This window comes from Sander lucioperca, chromosome 24 (genome assembly GCF_008315115.2).
Source record: "Sander lucioperca isolate FBNREF2018 chromosome 24, SLUC_FBN_1.2, whole genome shotgun sequence".
NCBI lineage: Eukaryota > Metazoa > Chordata > Actinopteri > Perciformes > Percidae > Sander > Sander lucioperca.
The window spans coordinates 4,541,088-4,562,580 of record NC_050196.1 but is presented as its reverse complement, the minus strand read 5'-3'; the positions used below and the strand labels follow the sequence as shown (position 1 = coordinate 4,562,580).

General features: G+C 41.5%; 2 protein-coding genes, 1 long non-coding RNA gene and 2 other non-coding genes across 7 annotated transcripts in view; 2 read left to right on the top strand and 3 right to left on the bottom strand.

Moving 5' to 3' along the window:
• LOC116058582 (gastrula zinc finger protein XlCGF57.1-like) overlaps positions 1-21,493 on the top strand; it is a 308,880-nt gene that overhangs the window by 24,727 nt on the left and 262,660 nt on the right. The window contains exon 4 of one of the 2 annotated variants that reach the window (XM_031311471.2): positions 3,390-3,586. The exons of the other annotated variant lie outside the window; for it this stretch is intronic. Coding sequence (XP_031167331.1) covers positions 3,390-3,391 — 2 coding nt within the window. The 3' untranslated portion in view covers positions 3,392-3,586. Of the gene's footprint in view, positions 1-3,389; positions 3,587-21,493 lie in introns of those variants that run through there. 2 annotated transcript variants of the gene reach the window in all.
• Positions 1-21,493, bottom strand: part of LOC116058583 (zinc finger protein OZF-like) — a 228,922-nt gene that overhangs the window by 195,930 nt on the left and 11,499 nt on the right. The gene's annotated exons all lie outside the window — the stretch shown is intronic.
• LOC116058592 lies at positions 1,114-21,426 on the bottom strand. The gene is made up of 3 exons (XR_004107079.2): positions 21,416-21,426; positions 5,279-5,289; positions 1,114-1,194 (listed from the first exon to the last, which is right to left on the bottom strand). It is a non-coding gene; the product is annotated as an uncharacterized LOC116058592 (long non-coding RNA).
• Positions 5,014-5,095, top strand: trnas-uga. The gene has a single exon. It is a non-coding gene; the product is annotated as a tRNA-Ser (tRNA).
• Positions 8,770-8,842, bottom strand: trnat-cgu. Its single transcript has one exon. It is a non-coding gene; the product is annotated as a tRNA-Thr (tRNA).

Below are 21,493 nucleotides of genomic sequence, written 5' to 3'. Positions count from 1 at the left end.
CTTCGGGAGGCTGAATGGTGAATGTGGCGTTCGGGGGTGGGTTTGCCTTAGCATTGTTGCCGCTGTTTACCTGTAGCTGGGGCGGTAGCCTGCGAGGCTGTGTATGCGGTGCGCTTGCTCCCGCTTCCTCTGTATCCGACATTATTTTCTCCCGATAAAATCTCTTTTTCACTCCCAGAACAGCTTACTTTCACTCCCCGGCGATTAAGCTCTTACTGCCGCCCGACTTCTGACACCATGTCGTGTTATTGGGCATAGATTCAAGCAACACATTGTAGAGCAACTGAACAGCATTTATTAATGCGTCATTCCACATAAAAAACACCTCAATTTACCTAACCCCCGAGCACCTACTAGTTCCGGTACTTCCTGTTGGGCCCTTCATAATAAAACCCGATTACACCACAGAGATAACATAGGCACAGGCTAATTATTGCTAACTAAAATGCTAGGTACTGTAAGGTAATTCCTCTACTATGGGACAGTAAGTCGTGTAGTCATGACACAATCGTTAGCCTATTTTTACAAAAACGTCTGCTACGGAGCCATAACGTGAGGTACAAGGTAATGGAGCCTTTTATACATTGTCGTGTTTCTTTAGAAATAAACAATGGACAAATAGTCTTTAAACGCTTCAGATGTGAAGTTATTCACTGTTAAAGTGGCGCAAAAATCAATGGCAGTCAATGGAATGCTAACGGGAGGTGATGGCTTGTTAGCATCAAAATGGCGCCGTAGAAGCTACGCGTTCCGAGGAGAAGCTTACCCCCTTGGACATATCTCCTGTCCAAACTAAACTAAACAAAGTACTGCTAAAAGGGGTAGTGAAAGACAACGGGCGACAACCTGAGTCAACTTAGCGCTCGTTTTTTCTACTTAGTTTTTTGGGTTTCATGAAATGCGCTAATATTAATATGTTATTATTACGTTGGTTGCTACAACAAACTCTTGCTAATTCTTTGGCTGGTGACACAGTGACAGTGATACCCGGTTTAGCTCACGATACATCCAAAGTAGGCTAAGTCACGGTATGCAACACTATTCTTTCATTGTAAATTAATGATTTTCTGTCTGTGCAAAAACATTCATCCCGACTACATGACCTCCCGCCCGCCATGTTGATGACACATATGACGTCAAGTCAGCAAGTCAGGCAACAAAATCTGAAACCGAGTTTCCGAGTTGTCGTTCCAACTTCAGCAGGCGTTCAGGTGCATTTTCCAACTCGACCTGTCCGACACTACATGAACGCAGCATAAGGTCACTGCCGTAATGTTACGTTTCCAGTATTTAATAATGTCATTTGAGGGTATTAAACTTCTGAAAAGTCTGTTTGGCTTTTTTACGTGTTGACCTGAATGTGATGTAATAACCACTGGTGGAGAACGTATTCCGATTGAAGTTAAAGTGGTTACAGGTAAAAGCTGTGTTGTTGCCGTGGTGATTCCCTCTCTCTCCCGGCTCCTGATTGCTGCCAAGCTAATTCACCTGCTCCCAGCTGCACACCTGCAACCCATCCACTAATCAACGCTGCACCATAGCAACCACTCACTGCTGGCCTGATCCTTGTCTCAGCTACAGTGGTAGTGGAACAGCGCAGTCACAGAATTGTGCATTCCAGTATATTTGCTTGTGTATTCTGTCTGATTTGCTTCTAACCTTATTTTCCTGTGCCATAGAATCTCTACCTGTCTGCCTACCAGGGGCGGACCTACAGCCCCATAACTTTGTTGTTCTTAAAACTGCACCGTAAAATCAAACCGCCACTATGTCCATAAGCTTGTCAAACCCCCTCAAGGTAAGAGCAGTTTCCCTTGGTGAAGTTTAAACACACCAATTTCACTTGTAAAAGTTACATTTGTAATGAATGGTATGTATGCCAAAGGTGATTCGGCGTAAGCAATAACAGCGTGTCTATTAATTAGTTAGAAATCGCTCCCTCGTGACTTGTAAAAGGATTTTGCCCAGTGGCGGTTTTTGGCACGGGCGAACCGGGCAGCTGCCCAGGGCGACATTTTTTCATATCACATGGAGGGCGGTACGAGAACGAGAACTTAAAAAAAAAAACCCAAAAAAATAAAGTCCTCTGCGCCGCAAAGTGGTTTTCTGTTATCTATTGTTTCACTGTGTGGGGAATTGGCAAATCAGACAACTCCCCTTAAAACACTTGATAAAACTGAGCCAAAACTCATTACATGGCGTTAGTAGTTTTAAGGAGTAGGAGTTGCTATACATCTTCAGGGGAGCGCAAGGACAGGTTGTATTTGTGATCTTATGTGGTGGGCCGGTCTGGGCCAAAATGCCAGGTCCGATTTTTGGTCCCAGACAGTCCGTCCCTGTCGATGACATCATTGATGATTTTGCGTCAAGGAAGGCCAGAGAGGTCAGGTTTTAGTTTTTGTTTGTGTTTTCTGTTCTTAGTGCTATAGTGTAATAATTAGATTTTCTTTAGTGTGTCTTCACATTTGTGTGATGAAGGATTTGTGCTATTTAGAATATTTCTATATTTTATTTGTATATTATTCCTAATATTGTATATTATTGTTGCACTCTGCTCTTGTTACATTTTTTATGATTGTATATATTTTTGGCACATTTATGTATATACTGTATATTTATTTTAAGTTCTCATAACCTACACTGTCATATTTTGTGCAGAATTGTGATTCCTGTTGTAATTGCAATAATTTTTTTTGGAGGGGGGGGGTTGCTCGAAGGGGGTCTCGCCCAGGGCGCCATTCAATGTAGAACCGCCACTGATTTTGCCCTTTGATTAGTTTTGATTTCAGTAAGGGCAAGAACAGCTTAATACAAAATATGAGATCAATCATTTTTATATGATTAGCCTAGCAGTACTATGTCACAGCAATGAGGCTGCACAAGTTAAACCGGGTTAGATCCTTTACTGTCAAACAACAAATACAATGGGATTAATTAGTCCTAAACATAACTGTTGTGTGCATGTGATGAATATTCTTCGTAATGAAGACTCTTCTGAACCTGACACTGATAACAGTGCTGATTGGAAGGAGACCAAAGAACCTCAGTCAGGTTTAAACTCTGAAAAAATATCAGTGATTCGAGATTTAGTGCTGGTGAGAGTCCATTTAGCTGCTCTGAGTGTGGGAAAAGATTTGGCTGGAAGACAAGTCTGAGGAGACATATGATAACTCATACAGGAGAGAAACCATTTAGCTGCTCTGTCTGTCAGAACACTTTTATACAGAGTGGAAGTTTAAAGACCCACATGAGAATCCACACTGGAGAGAAACCATTTAGCTGCCCCGTCTGTAAGAAAGCTTTTAAACAGAAAGGGGGTTTACATAGACACATGATAACCCACACAGTAGAGAACCTATTAAGCAGTTTAAAGTGAAGCTCCAGACTAGAAGGAGAGCAGAGAACCTCCGTCAGGGTTAAACCCTCTGAAAATGAATAAATTATCTAAAGGTGATATTAAAATGTAATAATCTGTGGCTCCTTAAAAAGACATAAAAGTCTAAAATCCTATAATTTGAAATTTAAGCTTTAAAATGTCTGACATGTGAGTTCGACAGGTCTTATAAATTGATTTGATTATGAAGGTTATGTGACTGTTGAGCTCTTTGATACTCCAAAGATTAACTGGTTAATTGTTGCAACTTAATCTGGACTTGTTTGGAAATGAAACAAAAAAATCTTTGTAACCCCAGCCCTCTCCAAAATGGCTGCTGATCTGTAGTCACAAGGAGCAGCCACCCAACTCGCAGAGAATGACGGGCTCTGGTGCTAGTGACGGACTTTTCAACAACAGAACAAAAAGACTTTTAAAGTATGCGGAGGAAAACTCGGGTTGCGAGACATTTTGACATTGACCCCTGGAGAATCCGATACTGGAAGAAACAGAAGGCTGAGCTGACAAGATTAGCCGACAAGAGCAAAAAGTTAGCTTGGAGCTAGAAGCAAATAGCTACCGTCTGTAACGTTAATCAGATACTGGTGTGCTGCAGGTGTTTCGAAGCGGAAACACACTTGTTACGAGATGGCTGTTGTTTGAATAAATAATTTTACTTTAAATATCTAATATTTGCTTGATCAGCGTGTCTTCTTTTTATAATATTGTGACAAATTAGCTATGTTGCATAATGTAAGAACAATAATAACGACATAGCCTACCGAAACCATGTCACAAGAGGTTTTTAACCAAAATACACAATATTGATTCATGATAACAATCATCCATATAGGGAGTTTACAAGAGTGAGTGAAAGCAGCAGTGAAACTATTTATATAGTAAATCACCTTTCAACATAAATTAAAACAAGCATTACTGTAGAATAACTATGAATTATTAGAGTGCAAATCCAACTAAATTGTCAAACTTTTTTTGTTTGTAGATGAAGAATAGTATTTTTGTTTGTTGTTTGGATGGATCATTACAATGTATATTTAATTAATACATTTAACAATTTGGAGAAGTGTTTTTTTTTTCAAAGTAAAACCCTGATCTACTGGCCTGGGGGGAAAAAATGTTACGTTGGACCCTGTGAATAGATGTACACGTCATGTGGGGCTGCCTGCTCCCGGATTTTAAAACAGAACATAATGGCGGCTCGTTTGTAATAGGATCTTTTTTTTTTTTTTAAATAATAGCTCACCGAAATGTGTTTCTGAAAACATATTATGCGAGAAGTAGGCTATCCAGTTACTGAATATGTCTTCATTTCAGATTGACAGTGGTCAGTTTAAAATGTATTCCTATTACCCATACCAGGGCATCAATGAATCAATCAATCAAAGTTCTTATCAGATCATCCAAAGGGGGTGGATTAACTACTCACATTAAACCTAAAAGACCCTCAAGATGTGAATGATCCTTCAGAACTGAAATGCCTGGGAATCCCCATCAGTCATTCACAACTGCCCAATGTTGTTGTGAGATAGGCTCCTTGTTGTCCGATTGATGGTATTAACTGTAAGGAAGTGTGTCAGGCCTCGGCGGTTCTCCACTTTAAAAACTGAACTTATTTCATAGCTGTGATGGCCGAGTGGTTAAGGCGTTGGACTTGAAATCCAATGGGGTCTCCCCGCGCAGGTTCAAACCCTGCTCACAGCGATGTCTAACTACAGAAACAGCATTGGTTTTGATTTGGGAAGCATTTATAGCAGATTGAAAGCCATCATTGCAGCACCCAATGGTTCTAATTCTCACTGGTCAATCTTTGCTTGTTTGTTACTTTGAAAATAGGTTTGGCACTATGGTAAGAGCAGCTGCTTAAAATGCTTTTTTTTTTTAGACCTATTCACTAACTGTGGACTAACGACCCATATTTAACCCCTAATACCCTCAAGGCGTGAAGGATCTTTCAGAGGTTAAATGCCTGGGACTCCCCAACATGCAGTTTAAAAAACGATTATGGTCTGGTTAAGGCAATAACCCAGTTTCTCAAACATCATGTAAACAACGGTTACCCCAGTTAAAATCAGAGTTCTCATAACCCAGTTAACAGTAGGAATCGACCGATTATCGGCCCGTTCTTTGTCAGTTTGCAGATTATCTATGTTGCCGTTTTATTTGCCTGATAACCGATAACCCGACTCTTTAAATTAACTCACGAGTCGCAAGTCTGTAATATCATTGCAATCTAGGATCAGTTGAGTCCTACTACAATTCAATCTAAAATGATAACAGCGCCACACACAAACCTCTTGCAACATTAGCTACTACTAGTCCTAGCCATTTTAGCTACCAAAAGCTTTACAACTTACAATTTCGTAGGCAACAACAACTCATCAAGTCAACTCAAGTGACTGAGTGAGCAGAGAGACAGGCCGGAAACATTGCAAGCTTGCAGAACTCACGAGCCCTCAACGACCCGCGAGCTCCCGCGCGAGTCAGTCAGTCGCGCAAATCAGCCGGCTATGTTGTCATGAGTGGATCATTCTGTAGCAGATGAGGGAGTGAACTTCACTCGAGCTCAGGGTAAAGCAAATCAACAACAAAACCATTCTTTCACTTCTGAAATAACATACAATGTTCTGCACATTGCCTAGCTAGGCCTACTGTAGGTTTGGTGCGTAAATGTAGTATGTTAAAATGCAATTAGGTTCGAGCAGACAATCCGAAACATTGCAAGCTCACTTCGGCTCGCCTATAGATCAATACTGACTCAAGTGACTCAAGTGACTCGCACAACCCGGATCAGTTTAGCGAGTGACTCAGAATAACCCAAATCCTTAAAAGGAATCGAGTTTGCCAGGCCTACTCTGTGTCTGTCCATCTGCTCCACTTCACTCACCACTGAGTCCGACTTAATGTCCCGGCCACAACACCGTCTGATTGGCTAGATGTTATACGAGTAATAGCCAATCAACATTCAACCTCGCTGCTAACAGCCAATCAACACTCATCAAACTCACGACATGCAGCAGCCTAGAGCAGAAGCGTCTCCTTCTCCGTGCAGTTCTTCGTGCTAAGCTTCCAAGGTAAGGCTGCAGGAATTTATGAAGTTAAAAACGTTATAATCTTCACACTAAAGTTGCAAGAACACCTCCAACTCTGTGATCTATTTCTATAATGACAAGCCTAGCCAGTAATATCACTTAAAAAGCCAGAATGAACTTTTTGTGGTGATAGCGTTAGCTTTCAGTGTAACTGTAACTTCACCGTTAGCATTAAAGGAGTTTATTAATATAGAGCGATAGTTACATGTTTAATCTTTAAATAACATTAGTTCCAATTGCAACAGGGACTTATTGAAGCTTCCACCCTGCAAATGGAACATTACTCATCCGTATGAGACATACAACATGAGTACGTTATATGCAACGTTAGCCGACAATTATGCCGAGTCTCGCAGCTATTTTGAACGCCTTAGCAAACGTTGATTAATTCATTTTCTGGTTCATTAGGCCTGTAGACAGATGAGTAGGAGAGAGAAAAAAAACCCAAGCATATGATGATATAGCTTGCACTTGAAACTATGACTTAAAATCAATTAAAATGAGCTCCACCTTCACCAGCTGCAACATTTAGGTTTTAAATGCATAAATAGCCTAGTTATATATTATTTTGAAAGGGAAGTTTACTGTTGTAAAAGTCAGTATTTTGTGTTTGTTACGATAACATTTACTAAAGATTTGTAATGCAAGACATATACACATATACTTGTAAATGTTCATCTACTTCAATAATAAGGTAGCCTAGGTTTTTTTTTGAATAACAGGTTTACGTTCCTCTCATCTTATTGTAAGGACTCTGGCAACTCAAGTGTTCTGCATGTATTAAATTAAGCTAGTTGTGGGTTAACATAATGAAAATATTTGAATACTTGAATTTCTCACTGTCTCTCTCAGCCTTCCTGGCAGCCAAAAGCTTAACTCTGTTGCTAACTCCGCCCATCCTGCTGACGAATTTGCGTGACGCATCAGAGGAAAGGAGGTGTCATCCCATCCCGTCTCTCCTGTGCTTCCTCGGTAAGACGGACTAAGATGGAAAGAAGGAAAGAAAGTGGAGGAACCAGCGATGCTATGTAAGGAGTGAGATGCAGCCTCTATGTTTCTCTCCTCCCCTGTGCTCAGTTAATCGGCACCATTTTGGGGCATCTTGTGACGCAATTTCCTTGGTGGCGTAACCAACGGACAAATTAAACCCCCAGCAGGCCTAGGAAGGACGGAAACAACAGCCTCGTCGAGCGTCGTGTTATAATTGATGATGAAATGCATTCAGTCAGAACAAAAGCCAGAGCAGACAAAGCATGAGACGTGATGGACACGGTGCGAAGAAAGGAAACTGAAGCCAGCTCAGTCCTGATCGCTGCTCTCTGTCAGCTGGGTCCAGGCCTTTCCAGAGGGCTGAAGTTAAGCTGAAGCAGAAACAAGAAACTGTGGTGTGGGATGATGAACCTCTACAAAAACTCACTAATACACATTACTTGTTGTCATCTTTAAATGAGAAGCTGTTAATGCCAGGGTTTTTAATAAGTGGACTTTGACTCTGTGCGTGTTTCCCACCCTGGTTGACAAAATCTGAAGTTACATTTTTTTTTCCAATCAGCGATGTAATTTTAATGACATAATGATAATCTGATTGGTGACTAGAGTCTCTCAAAATCTGACGAAAATCTTTTAAACTGACCTTTGTCGATCTGAAATGAAGACAGATTAGACAACTGCATGGCCTATTTCTTGCTTAAAATGTTTTCAGAAACACGTTTCGGTGCACACAGACCAGCGGCCTCAAGCCCCTCTCTCTTTGTAAAGATGCACGTGCGTTACCGCGGCAACAATTCACTTCAGGCTTAGAGGCTGGTGGTAACCATGGATGTAGCATGCTGCTTGTACTGTTGTGGCTCCTGTGGAATTAACTGTTCGAATAATACCGTAAAAACGCCGCAGCCACACTGCTGTGAAAGAGTCCTGAATGTCATCTGTCATCAGAGTCTGGTTCTTCACCCTCCCCGCGGTAGTCACCTGCGCTCGAGCTTATCTGTATAATGGAGTTGACTGGAGCGTACCGCTAACCAAAGCTAACCGCTAACCAGAAATAACCGAGCCTGTTCCCGTTCTTTGTCTCCATGCCCGTACCCTTTGACTGTATTTATAGACTGAATAAAACATGACATTTTATTAAGTTGGCTGTAAAAATTTTAAACTTGGTCAAGAGTTTTTTGAATGACAGAAATCTGAAATCTGTTCAGACATGACACATGTAACGTTCTGGTACAAAACAACATTGCATTTAAGTTTTGGGCTCTAGACAATCAGGGAACAGGTTTGTTGCTGACAATCAGGCACTGCTGGGATTTGAACCCAGGATCTCCTGTTTACGAGACAGGCGCTTTAACCACTAAGCTACAGCGCCTCCTACAGGCTGATCACTCTTGCAAGAATACAATGAGCTAGTGAACAAGGATGTGAACAATAGATGTTAAAAAAAAAACAACACATTTGTTAATGCTTTTAAACAATTTTAGTGAGAAACCCTGAACGCAAACATAGTACTACTGTAATATAATATTAAATATATTATAATATTAATAATATTAAACCTTCAATTCTCTTTCACCTTGTATAAGTTGCATAATATACTGACTGATTGATGAACTATTACTGGGTGTTTATATTATTATAACTTCTTTCAGATCAAACATCTTAAGATATGATTGGAATATTTTGTTAATGTAACATTTTTTAATTCTAATGTACTTTTACCATGTCATGTGTAATAGCTTCAGTACAAATTTAGAACAACTATTCTTTACGTTTCTTGCTGAGGTTTGTTCTGTTAAAGTCCCCAGGAACAATGAGAAGGTTGTCTGGATGTTTTTCTCTCCACGTTAGTTATCTGAAATTAATAATGAATGTGATGTTTTATTTAGCAGAATTACACTATGTTGTTCTATCCTATCCAATATTTCTGATATTTCTAAACAGATTTTCTATGTTGTATTCTGATAAAAGCTACCTATATATTGTTTAGTTGTGACATCACAACTGTACGGAAGTCCTGACAGCTTGTTTAAATGCACCGTTTCTGAATACAGACTGTGTGCATGTGTCTGTGGATTGAGCGTTTTGATGTTTTTGCAGTATGCATATTTCACCTCAACCTGCTGTATGATGAAAAAAGACATTCGAAATCTCACTTTTTACAATATGTACAGAATGTTAAATGTTTCAACAACCCATCTAATATGAAAAGGTTGTATTTGTTGTCGATCTTCATTTTGATCATTTATAGAACATACTCGATGAGCCTCAGTTGTCTTGAATATAGGTTTATTACAACACGGATCTGACGTCAGAGAAGATCTTGGTACAGCATGTACGCATGGACAAAGTCATACCAAAAACTTACATTTCACTCAGCTTTATATGGCACCTATATTCTTGTATAAACACACCATCAGACAAATTAATATTCAAATTATAAATATTAAATAAAATATCAAACATTCCTTCATGCCTTATACGTTTCTACCACAACATCGATATCGGTCCATTGCATGGACAGTTGACAGAATTCAAATGATGTGAAGTCAACGCCTGCTGTGTATTCAAATCAAATTGCTGTTTTGCGTGGTTGTGTTATTTTAAACACATCTCATTTGGTTCCTGTATTTGCAGTATGTGTGTAGTAAGTGGAGCCTCTCCACAGGAAGCATCACACTCAATTTAATCTAAAATAATACAATCTAAAGAAATCCTGTGCAGTAACACTCTAATACCAAATCATCTACTATACTTATATAGCATATACACGCATGTACAGCATTTGAATAAAGTAAATCTATGCTGTAAGTACTGTACATATCCATTCATGTACCGTATATATGTGTATATATGCTGCACATGAACTTACTAAAGTGATTTGGGATTTGTTGCCTGCAGCCGACTCAGGCCTGTGCTCTGTTTTAATTCTATTTGACCTCAGCTCAGCTTTTTGACGCTGTGGACAATGATGTTTTAATAAGCCGTCTGAAAAACTGTGTTGGTATTAGTGATGTAGACCTGGATTGGTGTATCTCTTCTCTGTCAAATAGGTCTTTCTCTGTGATCCTTGGACAAGCCTCCTCTCATCATTCAAAAGTTGTAATATTAATTTCCATTTCTATGCTGATGACACCCAGTTGTATGTCCCTTTGCTGTTCGGGCCCCTCAGCTGTGGAACTCCCTGCCTGGAGATCTCAGGCAGGCAAATATATATATAGCAAAAATCTCTTCTTAAGACTCACTTTTATCGTATGGCTTTTTTCATAACTGTTGTATTTATTGCTATTATTGTTGTATTATTTATTGTTGAATTTGAATTATTGTATTTATATTTTAATAATGGATCGTGGTTTTTATATATTGTTTCTACTGTACAGCACTTTGTAACTTGGTTATCAAAAGTGCTACACAAATACAATTATCATTATTATTAAAGTAACTTATTACATTATCCCTACCATATTTATTCAGCCCTCTCCTATAACCATTTAAACCACTGTATTGGTTGTTTAATCAATAGTATTATACTGAAGCAATGTAACAGAAGATATACAGGCAGTTGAATTAATTAAAGAGAACATGTTAAGTTACCAGAAGGACATAACAAAAACTTAGCAGCTGTTTTTACAGGAGCATGTGGAGACCACACCAGAAGATGTTTAATTAGGTATTGGTTTGCTTGTAACTAAAGTGAATTTATTGAAATCTAATCCTTAACCACATTGGGCGTTGTTCTTGGAACATGCTAATGTTCCTGCTCTGTGTAGAAACAGCAGAGGTAACACCAGACTGCTGGGGACATTTAACCAGTTCCCAGCCACTGTCCCCACACAGTCAATACCGTCCCTCAACAAATTAAAAACAGCCCAAAACACACTTGAAGAGCATCTCAACAAAAGCACTACCAGTATGGCCACGATCGTGTAGAAAGCCTTCTGCTTTGATTGCTCAACTCTTTCCCTGGTCCCGCCCTGTTTCCCTGGCCCTGGACGAATCAGAACACAGAGAACAGAAAGACTGCAGAAGGAAATGACGAATAAGGAGAAAATCAAGACGCCGAACTGCACGATTACGGAGACATGTTTTAAAGTTGTCAGTCCTGTGGTCCCAAAGGAAAGCAGCCAAACACAACCGTTAGTGATATTTCTGATTCTGATCCCTCTCTCTTTCCTCAGGCTCAGGTAGGTGACGGGACGAACGACAGCCAGGTAGCGCTCCACACAGGTCAGGATGTGAAAGAACATCTCTCCATACCAGGTTAAAGCCCAAAGATAGTAACCCACAGAAAATATATCAACATGATCCCCATAGATACTACAGTAGCAGAGGGTGCACCCGAAGACACCAATCAGCTCCATGGCGACCATGTGGTAGGTGAAGCTGTCTGAGTGACTCGTCATTGCTGCTGCTGCTGCAGAGGCGGAGCAATGTCGCCACCATCGTTGGAGACCCAGGTAGAGGACAAGGATGCAGAGAGGGAGGAGGACGAGGATGTTGGTGATGTAGAATGCAGTAAAGATGAAGGAGCTTGGTTCGGTCATGAGGCAATACATGTAGACAGGGATGATAGGATGAAGAAGGGAGTCATTGGAGGAGGGAGAGTTTACTGCCATATCTGGAGAAGAATGAGAATAATAACATAAATAACATATTTTGCATGTGTATCAATCCTTGAAGAGGGATTCATCCTGTACTGCACTTCTCTGCCACTTAAAGTATTCTGATATTGTAAAATCAGTGGAGTGCCTCTTTGAAGTTTCTGTAGCGACTAGAGCGGTAGAGGAAAACCACTAACTTTACATAACACAGTATCAACTATGCAAGTGTCCAAACAGTAAGATAAAGTTTGTCTTCTGTCCGTTTCAGTCGTCCACACCAATGGTTCCCAAACCTTTTCACATCAAGGACCCCTAAACTGACACAAAATTGGACCATGGACCCCCATTTGATAGGTTTGATCTGACTGGATTTTTGCTTTTAGAAGTTTTTGAAACCCATGACCACAATAGTCACACGTTCTGTATTTGTGTTACTTTTGGATGAAATTATAGTTAGAAATAAACAATTCCCCTTTTTACTGGGGACACCATGGAAGGACCCCTGGGCACATTAAAAATGAATAACACCAACCTTATCAGTATTTGTTTCTGGTCTTCCTCCCTCTGTGGACTCCTGTGTCTGAGTATCTGATCTGACAGCCTCTCTCTCTCCAATCCAAATTCAAATGTTTAATTTGAATAAAAAACAAAGTGGCATTGGCAAATGAATAAACCTATTGATAAACAATTACAGTGACACATCGCTACATTTAAAATGTATTGATATCATGTCCTTACTATCCTACATTTATTTCTTTATTTAAATCAAGTATTATAATATTGTTACATTATTGATTCCTGCATACACACACACACAACTAAATACCATTTGTGTCCAGCCATAATATCTCAACCCATTTTAGACAGGCGTCTTGTTAAAGTAGTTCTAACATTGGAACAGACAGTGGTGTCAGTTTTGACAACAGATCTGATGTGATTTTGATTAATAATAGAACAAAGTCAATGAGCCTCGTTCCATTAGATGGACAGAATTCAAATGATGTGAAGCCAAAGCCTGCCGTGTAGTCAAATCAAATAGTGCCAATTACTGTTTTGCATGGTCGTGTTATTCCAAAGGAGCTGTATTCAATACAGTAGCAAACAAATATTTGCTACGTAACAGATGCATAGTGGCAAGAGGGATATCCAAATATACTTGACAAAAGTAATTGGTTGAACTTAACCATTATGAAATGTCAGTATCATTCTCTCTTCTTTGGAAAAAATCCATTATTGAGATTCTCACAAAAAAACAGTGTGATGCGTTATCAACTGGCATTACCAACAATGGCTAACCTGGCTAGAGCTAATGAAAACAATGAAAATGTGAATTGTGGAATGGAACGCATTTAACTTGGGTGTGACGTCATTCCCAGCTCCGGCTTCCGAGTTCCGAGGTAAATGGAATGCACTAGCTGCGTTTCATTCAGCCTCGGATATACTGGGGCGGGACACTGGAGGGCATACGAACTAAATAATCTCTGAATGAGCAAGAAGAAGTAGAGAAGAAGTGAGTGGAAGTAAAGGAAAGCAGGCTGCCTGGCAACAGTCGTAAACACATCCATGATGAACACTGACAAAACATTAAAATCATCTACTCTAATCATTAATGTGATTTATCTCCAAATCGAAATGACTGCCTGTAACACTGTTAAGAACACTCTTTCCCGGTGGTCTGGCTATGTCCTCCAGAGGACGAAAAACTGAAGTTTATTCCCCCTCAAAAATAGGTAATTTAGCACTGTAGTGGTTATGACCATATCAGTGACTATGTAACTACATGGAAACGGGCCAAATGATGTCAGTGGAAGCTCTTAGAGGTAGCTGCAGCAACTCCAGTTTGCTAGGACTGATTCAGGTCGGGTTTTTTTCAATCGAAAGTACTCGCATATTTATAGCGATCAAGATTAACGTAAAAATTGGCCGGAATTCTCCTTTAAGGCTCTTTTTTACTCTCTGTGGTCTTTACATGAAGAATCACAGAGATGTTTGGACGGACGAACCTGCTCTTCCCAGCCGACCATGTTGAATTGAAAGCGAAGCGCGAATAGTTACTAAAATTCAGAGGTGCACGACCACGACCAGGCGCCGCTGCTGGAAACGACAGCTGTTATGAGGTAACACCGCAGCTACCATAAACCTAGCTTGACAAGGAGCGTCATGCTTACCGCACATAGTTACCAAACCAGGTTCACAAAACTCAGATCACACTATCAAACTAGGCGGTTCTGTTCTAATATGATTCAAGATTTTGTTACTAAATTAGAGTGACCAGACGTCCCCGGTTTCGGTGACCTGTCCCCGGCTGGAGCTGTCCCCGGAAATGTCCCCGGTTTTCACTGTGACTGACAGACCCGAAATTGGAATGAAAGAAAGAAAACATTGACCAAATGTATAGTCGCGCACCTACACGCGCAGGCTCAAGACAGCCAGAGCAAGCACTGCTCAGTACTCAACTTCGGGAAAGTTAGAAAGATATTCATCGATTCGAACTTCAGGGATCAATTACTCTGCAGCGAAATGTTATTAAATCACAAACGACGCATCTTTCCTACCATAGTAAGGTAAACAACGAGCTACAAACTCATTTTCATCAAAACGAGCTGTCCTCCAACCTGGAGAAATAACATTGGTCTCTACGAGCAGCCGGCGGTGAGACAGTAGTAAGACGAGTGCTTAGGGACGGTCTACAAACTACAACACCGAAAAGAGCTAGCTTCCAACAAAAATATGTATTAATTTAATGATTAAATAAGGTAGTGTCTCCAAACTTACCTCAATTATAACTTGTCTCCTGCTAGTTGTACTACAGCACTTACTTTTCAAAAATAGGCACATGCCTAATTTTGGGGAATATTTTTTGCCATCATTTTTTTAATATATATATATATATATATATGTCATAATTACAAAGAGGCATGTCTCCAAAACTACTCCACACACAGAACACCTCCTGCTTGTTGTCTGAATTTCTTTTCAAAGTGCACCAGATTGAGGCATTTAAAGACAAAATTTTCTTACAGAGGAGCATGCCCATGGACCCCCATAGGGGGGCTTGTGCCTAGGTCTAGGTCTAGTGACGCCCCTGGGGCAGTGTCCCCGTTTTAAGTTTACAAAGATAAAAACATTACCTGTTTTGGAGGTATTTACGCTTCTGAGCTGCAAATGTCCCCGGATTTTGTCTCAGAAATCTGGTCACCTTATACTAAATTGCCTTTTTCTACCCTAAAATGTTTAGCTGTAATTGGAGATTCCCTCTCTCTCCCGGCTCCTGATTGCTGCCAAGTTGATTCACCTGCTCCCAGCTGCACACCTGCAAACCATCCACTAATCAATGCTGCACCATAGCAACCACTCACTGCTGGCCTGATCCTTGTCTCAGCTACAGTGGTAGTGGCACAGCTTAGTCACTTGAATTTTGCATTCCAGTTTATTTCCTCATGTATTTTGTCTGATTTTTCTCCTGTGCCATATAATCTCTGCCTGCCTGCTCATCATAACCTTTTTCCACTGAATAATTAAATTGCTTTAACTTGATGGAATTGTGATAAAGAATGTATCTGAATATACCCCACATTGTTAGGGTATTCAAATAAGTACAGATTGCAGTATTTTATGGCAATTGACATTTTATCAATCCACTTGACAAGAGCGGCTTCTGGTGGGGGAACATTTAGAAGGCCTTCATCCATAGCTCTGTGAAGTTTAGAGTGGGCAAAAAAACCGCCCTCTGAAAGCCTGCCCTGGCTCCCCACATTCACGTAAACAAATCTATAATTTGCATCCACAACAGCCAATAACACCACAGAGAAGCAGCCTTTGTAATTGCAGAAGGTGCTGCCTGAATGGCTGACATGTACTGTATGTATATATGCTTTCCATCCAGGGTGCCGAGGCAGTTTGGATACTGCCACTTCCCATACAACTCCTTGGCTATAGTTTTCCAGGCACCTTCAGATGTTGGTGTCTTAATTAAAATTCCATGATACACACATATGGTGCAATTCATTAATTGCAATGTTTTCAGTTTCATACCTGTCTGTAGTCTGATGTAAGATAACTAATAATCTGTATAATAATAATCTACCTTGTGAAATGTGAGGGAGGGAAGAAGGAAGGAGTTGTTGACCTGCATACAACAGGAGTGTTACTCACATGTGGCCAAAAATCGCAGTGTTACAGACAACCGTTCTCTGGCACTGAACGCCTTCCGTAACCTGGTGCTGTTCTTGGTAATGAGTGTTGCCACCCGTTCCAGCAGAAAGTCAAATTCCTCCGCTGTCATGCGGAGCATTTCCTTAAAAGTTAGTGTCCGTAAGATTTTTATCTAGTTAACTGTCTAGAAGTACCTATCTGTCAAAAGGTGAGCATATAACCCACTGATGAAAGCACTTGGATATGCTACTTTGTCAAGTAATACAATCTGACTGTCTGCGGCGACTTTCCCGCCCTAAATTCAAATGCAGCGCGTTTGTGTAGTGATGTTTTTTACGTCAGTCAGCAGCGGTTGGTCTCTCCCCGTCTGCCCAGTTGGAGCTTGGCAGAGCCAGTAATGTAATTTTATTGTACTTGGAAATTGAAAACTTCTTTAAAGCGAAAAAAAAATAAAAGCCTGTGCGTAATGACGTCACATGCTGTTCTGCGGTCAAATTCAAATTCATTTGAGACATTTTATGGTGTTTCCATTCATTTTCGCACTGAATCGCACAACATTCAAGCGGACATTTGCGAACAAAGTTTTGCTAGACACAATGGATCGCGCCGTCAACCTACAAATGATTCATATTGCGCAAGTTGTAATAGGGCTTATGTGCCAGCATGATAGTGACAAATCAAGATGCAATAAGAAAACGACGACGCTATCAACACATTGCTATGATGATGCAGATGCACGTAAATGCCCGACGACAATGGAGGCGGCCTGAGGTGTGGGAACGAGAGAGCTCCAAACAGATCTTGAAGATCGTGGTTTAGAGACACTTCACGGAAACCCTTTGGTTGAAGCATTTTCCAATGTGATGTTTTACTGGCCCGTCCCTTGACCCAGATAGGCCATGGCCCTCCGGTTCCAATCAAGAAGCGTATTACAATTGCACTCTACAAACTGGCTACATGTGCAGAGTACAGAGTGGTAGGCGAAACGTTTGGGGTCAGCAAGACCACCGTGTGTTTAGAGCGTGTGCAATGCCATAGGAACGAGGATGATGCTAAGGTATATATAGGCTACCTACCTGGAGTGGATGAGGCGCATGAGATCTCACTGCTTAACTCCAGAATGCACCTTGCGCCACAGGTGTATGGCACAATAGACAGGACTCACATCCCGCGTTTAGATCCCCTGCTGAAGGCTGCAGGGATTTTGTCAATAGAAAGGGCTGGCTATCAATGGTACTACAGGCTGTATTAGACGATCGTTGCATCTTAAGGCACATTTGCGTCGGCACTCCCGGTAGTGCGCGCGGTCTTCACCACTTCTGACCTGTACAGGTGCGTCTGTTTAACATATAACATATCATACTATGACTTTTAAATGGCTTTTTTCAACATACTATACTATAACTTTTTCATTACTTTTTTGACATACTATATTTCTTCACTTTTTTTGACATACTATATGATTTTTTAATAAACTATACTATGACATCACTTTTTTGACATACTATACTATGACTTTTATAATTTTTTTCGACACACTATACTATGACTTTTTATCACTTTTTTTTAACATACTGTACTATGACTTTTTTTTGATAAACTATACTATGACTTTTCCATCACTTTTTTGACATGCTATACTATGACTTTTTATTTACTTTTTTGACATACTATACAATGATTGTTTTGGTAAACTATACTATGACTTTTCCATCACTTTTTTGACATGCTATACTATGACTTTTTATTTACTTTTTTGACATACTATACAATGATTGTTTTGGTAAACTATACTATGACTTTTATCACTTTTTTGACATAGTATACTATGACTTTTTTTGATAAACTAAACTATGACTTTTTATTACTTTATCAACATATTATGCTATTACTGTTTTCAACATAATTTCTTTGGTGTCACAGGCAACCAGCAAGTAGTCACAGCAAGTAGTCACATTTTCATGACATTTTTTTATGGCTTTACTTTACTATGACTTTTTATCGTCATACATACAATGAGTTCTTTATTGAACATACCATACTATTACTTTTAAATGGCTTTTTTCGACATACCTAATATGACCTTTTGTCACTTTTATCAACATGCTATGCTATGACTTTTTCATCATGTTTTTTTTAGACTTTGTTTAATTAAACTATACTATGACCTTTTCACTTTTTTTGACATACTAAACAAGGACTGTTTATCACTTTTTTCAACATACTGTACTATGAATTTTTGTTGATAAACTATAATATGACTTTTTAATCCCTTTTGAGAATGCTATACTTTGAGTTTATTACTTTTTTGACATACTGTGACTTATTTTTTTCGACATACTTTTCTATGACTTTTTTAAATAAACTATACTATGACTTTTTATCCCTTTTTAGACATGCTATACTATGACTTTTTATCACTTTTTTTTTACATACTATATTATGACCTTTTTTGACATACTATTCTATGACTCTTTATCACTTTTTTCGACATGTTTATACTATGACTTTTTTGATAAACTACACTTACTTTTTATCACTTTTTCGACATACTATGATTTTTTTAACATTCCATACTATGATTGTTTGACATATACTATGACTTTCAATAACTTTACGGTATACTAAACTGACTTTTTTCAACATACAATACTATGACTTTTTTAGACATACTATGCTATCCATCCATCCATCTTCGTCCGCTTATCCGGTCTCGGGTCGCGGGGGTAGCAGCTCCAGCAGGGGACCCCAAACTTCCCTTTCCCGAGCCACATTAACCAGCTCCGACTGGGGGATCCCAAGGCGTTCCCAGGCCAGGTTAGAGATATAATCCCTCCACCTAGTCCTGGGTCTTCCCCGAGGCCTCCTCCCAGCTGGACGTGCCTGGAACACCTCCCTAGGGAGGCGCCCAGGGGGCATCCTTACCAGATGCCCGAACCACCTCAACTGGCTCCTTTCGACGCGAAGGAGCAGCGGCTCTACTCCGAGCTCCTCACGGATGACTGAGCTTCTCACCCTATCTCTAAGGGAGACACCAGCCACCCTCCTGAGGAAACCCATTTCGGCCGCTTGTACCCTGGATCTCGTTCTTTCGGTCATGACCCAACCTTCATGACCATAGGTGAGGGTAGGAACGAAAACTGACCGGTAGATCGAGAGCTTTGCCTTCTGGCTCAGCTCTCTTTTCGTCACAACGGTGCGATAAATTGAATGTAATACCGCACCCGCTGCGCCGATTCTCCGACCAATCTCCCGCTCCATTGTTCCCTCACTCGCGAACAAGACTCCAAGGTACTTGAACTCCTTCACTTGGGGTAAGGACTCATTCCCTACCTGGAGAAGGCACTCCATCGGTTTCCTGCTGAGAACCATGGCCTCCGATTTAGAGGTGCTGATCCTCATCCCAGCCGCTTCACACTCGGCTGCGAACCGATCCAGTGAGTGCTGAAGGTCACAGGCCGATGATGCCATCAGGACCACATCATCTGCAAAAAGCAGCGATGAGATCCCCAGCCCACCGAACTGCAACCCCTCTCCACCCCGACTACGCCTCGATATCCTGTCCATAAATACTACAAACAGGATTGGTGACAAAGCGCAGCCCTGGCGGAGGCCAACTCTCTCCTGAAACGAGTCCGACTTACTGCCGAGAACCCGGACACAGCTCTCGCTTTGGTTGTACAGAGATTGGATGGCCCTGAGAAGGGACCCCCTCACCCCATACTCCCGCAGCACCTCCCACAGTATCTCCCGGGGGACCCGGTCATAGGCCTTCTCCAGATCCACAAAGCACATGTAAACTGGTTGGGCATACTCCCAGGCTCCCTCCAGGATCCTTGCGAGAGTAAAGATCTGGTCCGTTGTTCCACGACCAGGACGGAATCCGCATTGTTCCTCTTCAACCTGAGGTTCGACTATCGACCGAACCCTCCTTTCCAGCACCTTGGAGAAGACTTTACCAGGAAGGCTGAGAAGTGTGATACCCCTATAATTGGCACACACCCTCTGGTCCCCCTTTTTGAAAAGGGGAACCACCACCCCGGTCTGCCACTCCTTAGGCACCGTCCCAGACTTCCACGCAATGTTGAAGAGGCGTGTCAACCAAGACAACCCCTCCACACCCAGAGCTTTAAGCATTTCTGGATGGATCTCATCAATCCCTGGGGCTTTGCCACTGTGGAGTTGTTTAACTACCTCAGCAACTTCCACCAGGGAAATTGACGACAATCCCCCATCATCCTCCAGCTCTGCCTCTACCATAGAGGGCGTATTAGTCGGATTTAGGAGTTCCTCAAAGTGCTCCTTCCACCGCCCTATTACCTCCTCAGTTGAGGTCAACAGCGTCCCATCCTTACTGTACACAGCTTGGATGGTTCCCCGCTTCCCCCTCCTGAGGTGGCGAACGGTTTTCCAGAAGCACCTTGGTGCCGACCGAAGGTCCTTCTCCATGTCTTCTCCGAACTTCTCCCACACCCGCTGCTTTGCCTCTTTCACGGCAGAGGCTGCAGCCCTTCGGTACCTTGCCACTGCCTCCGGAGTCCTCTGGGATAACATATCCCGGAAAGACTCCTTCTTCAGTCGGACGGCTTCCCTGACCACCGGTGTCCACCACGGTGTTCGTGGGTTACCGCCCCTTGAGGCACCTAAGACCCTAAGACCACAGCTCCTCGCCGCAGCTTCAGCAATGGAAACTTTGAACATTGTCCACTCGGGTTCAATGCCCCCAGCCTCCACAGGGATGCACGAAAAGCTCCACCGGAGGTGTGAGTTGAAAGTCTGTCGGACAGGGGCCTCCTCCAGACGTTCCCAATTTACCCGCACTACCCGTTTGGGCTTACCAGGTCTGTCCAGAGTCTTCCCCCACCCTCTGACCCAACTCACCACCAGATGGTGATCGGTTGACAGCTCTGCCCCTCTCTTCACCCGAGTGTCCAAAACATACGGCCTCAGATCAGATGAAACGATTATAAAATCGATCATTGACCTTTGGCCTAGGGTGCTCTGGTACCAAGTACACTTATGAGCATCCCTATGTTCGAACATGGTGTTCGTTATAGACAATCCATGACTAGCACAGAAGTCCAACAACAACCACTCTGGTTTAGATCAGGGAGGCCGTTCCTCCCAATCACGCCTCTCCATGTGTCTCCATCATTGCCCACGTGCGCGTTGAAGTCCCCCAGCAGAACTATGGAGTCCCCCACTGGAGCCCCATATAGGACTCCACTCAAGGTCTCCAAGAAGGCCGAATACTCCGAACTCTTGTT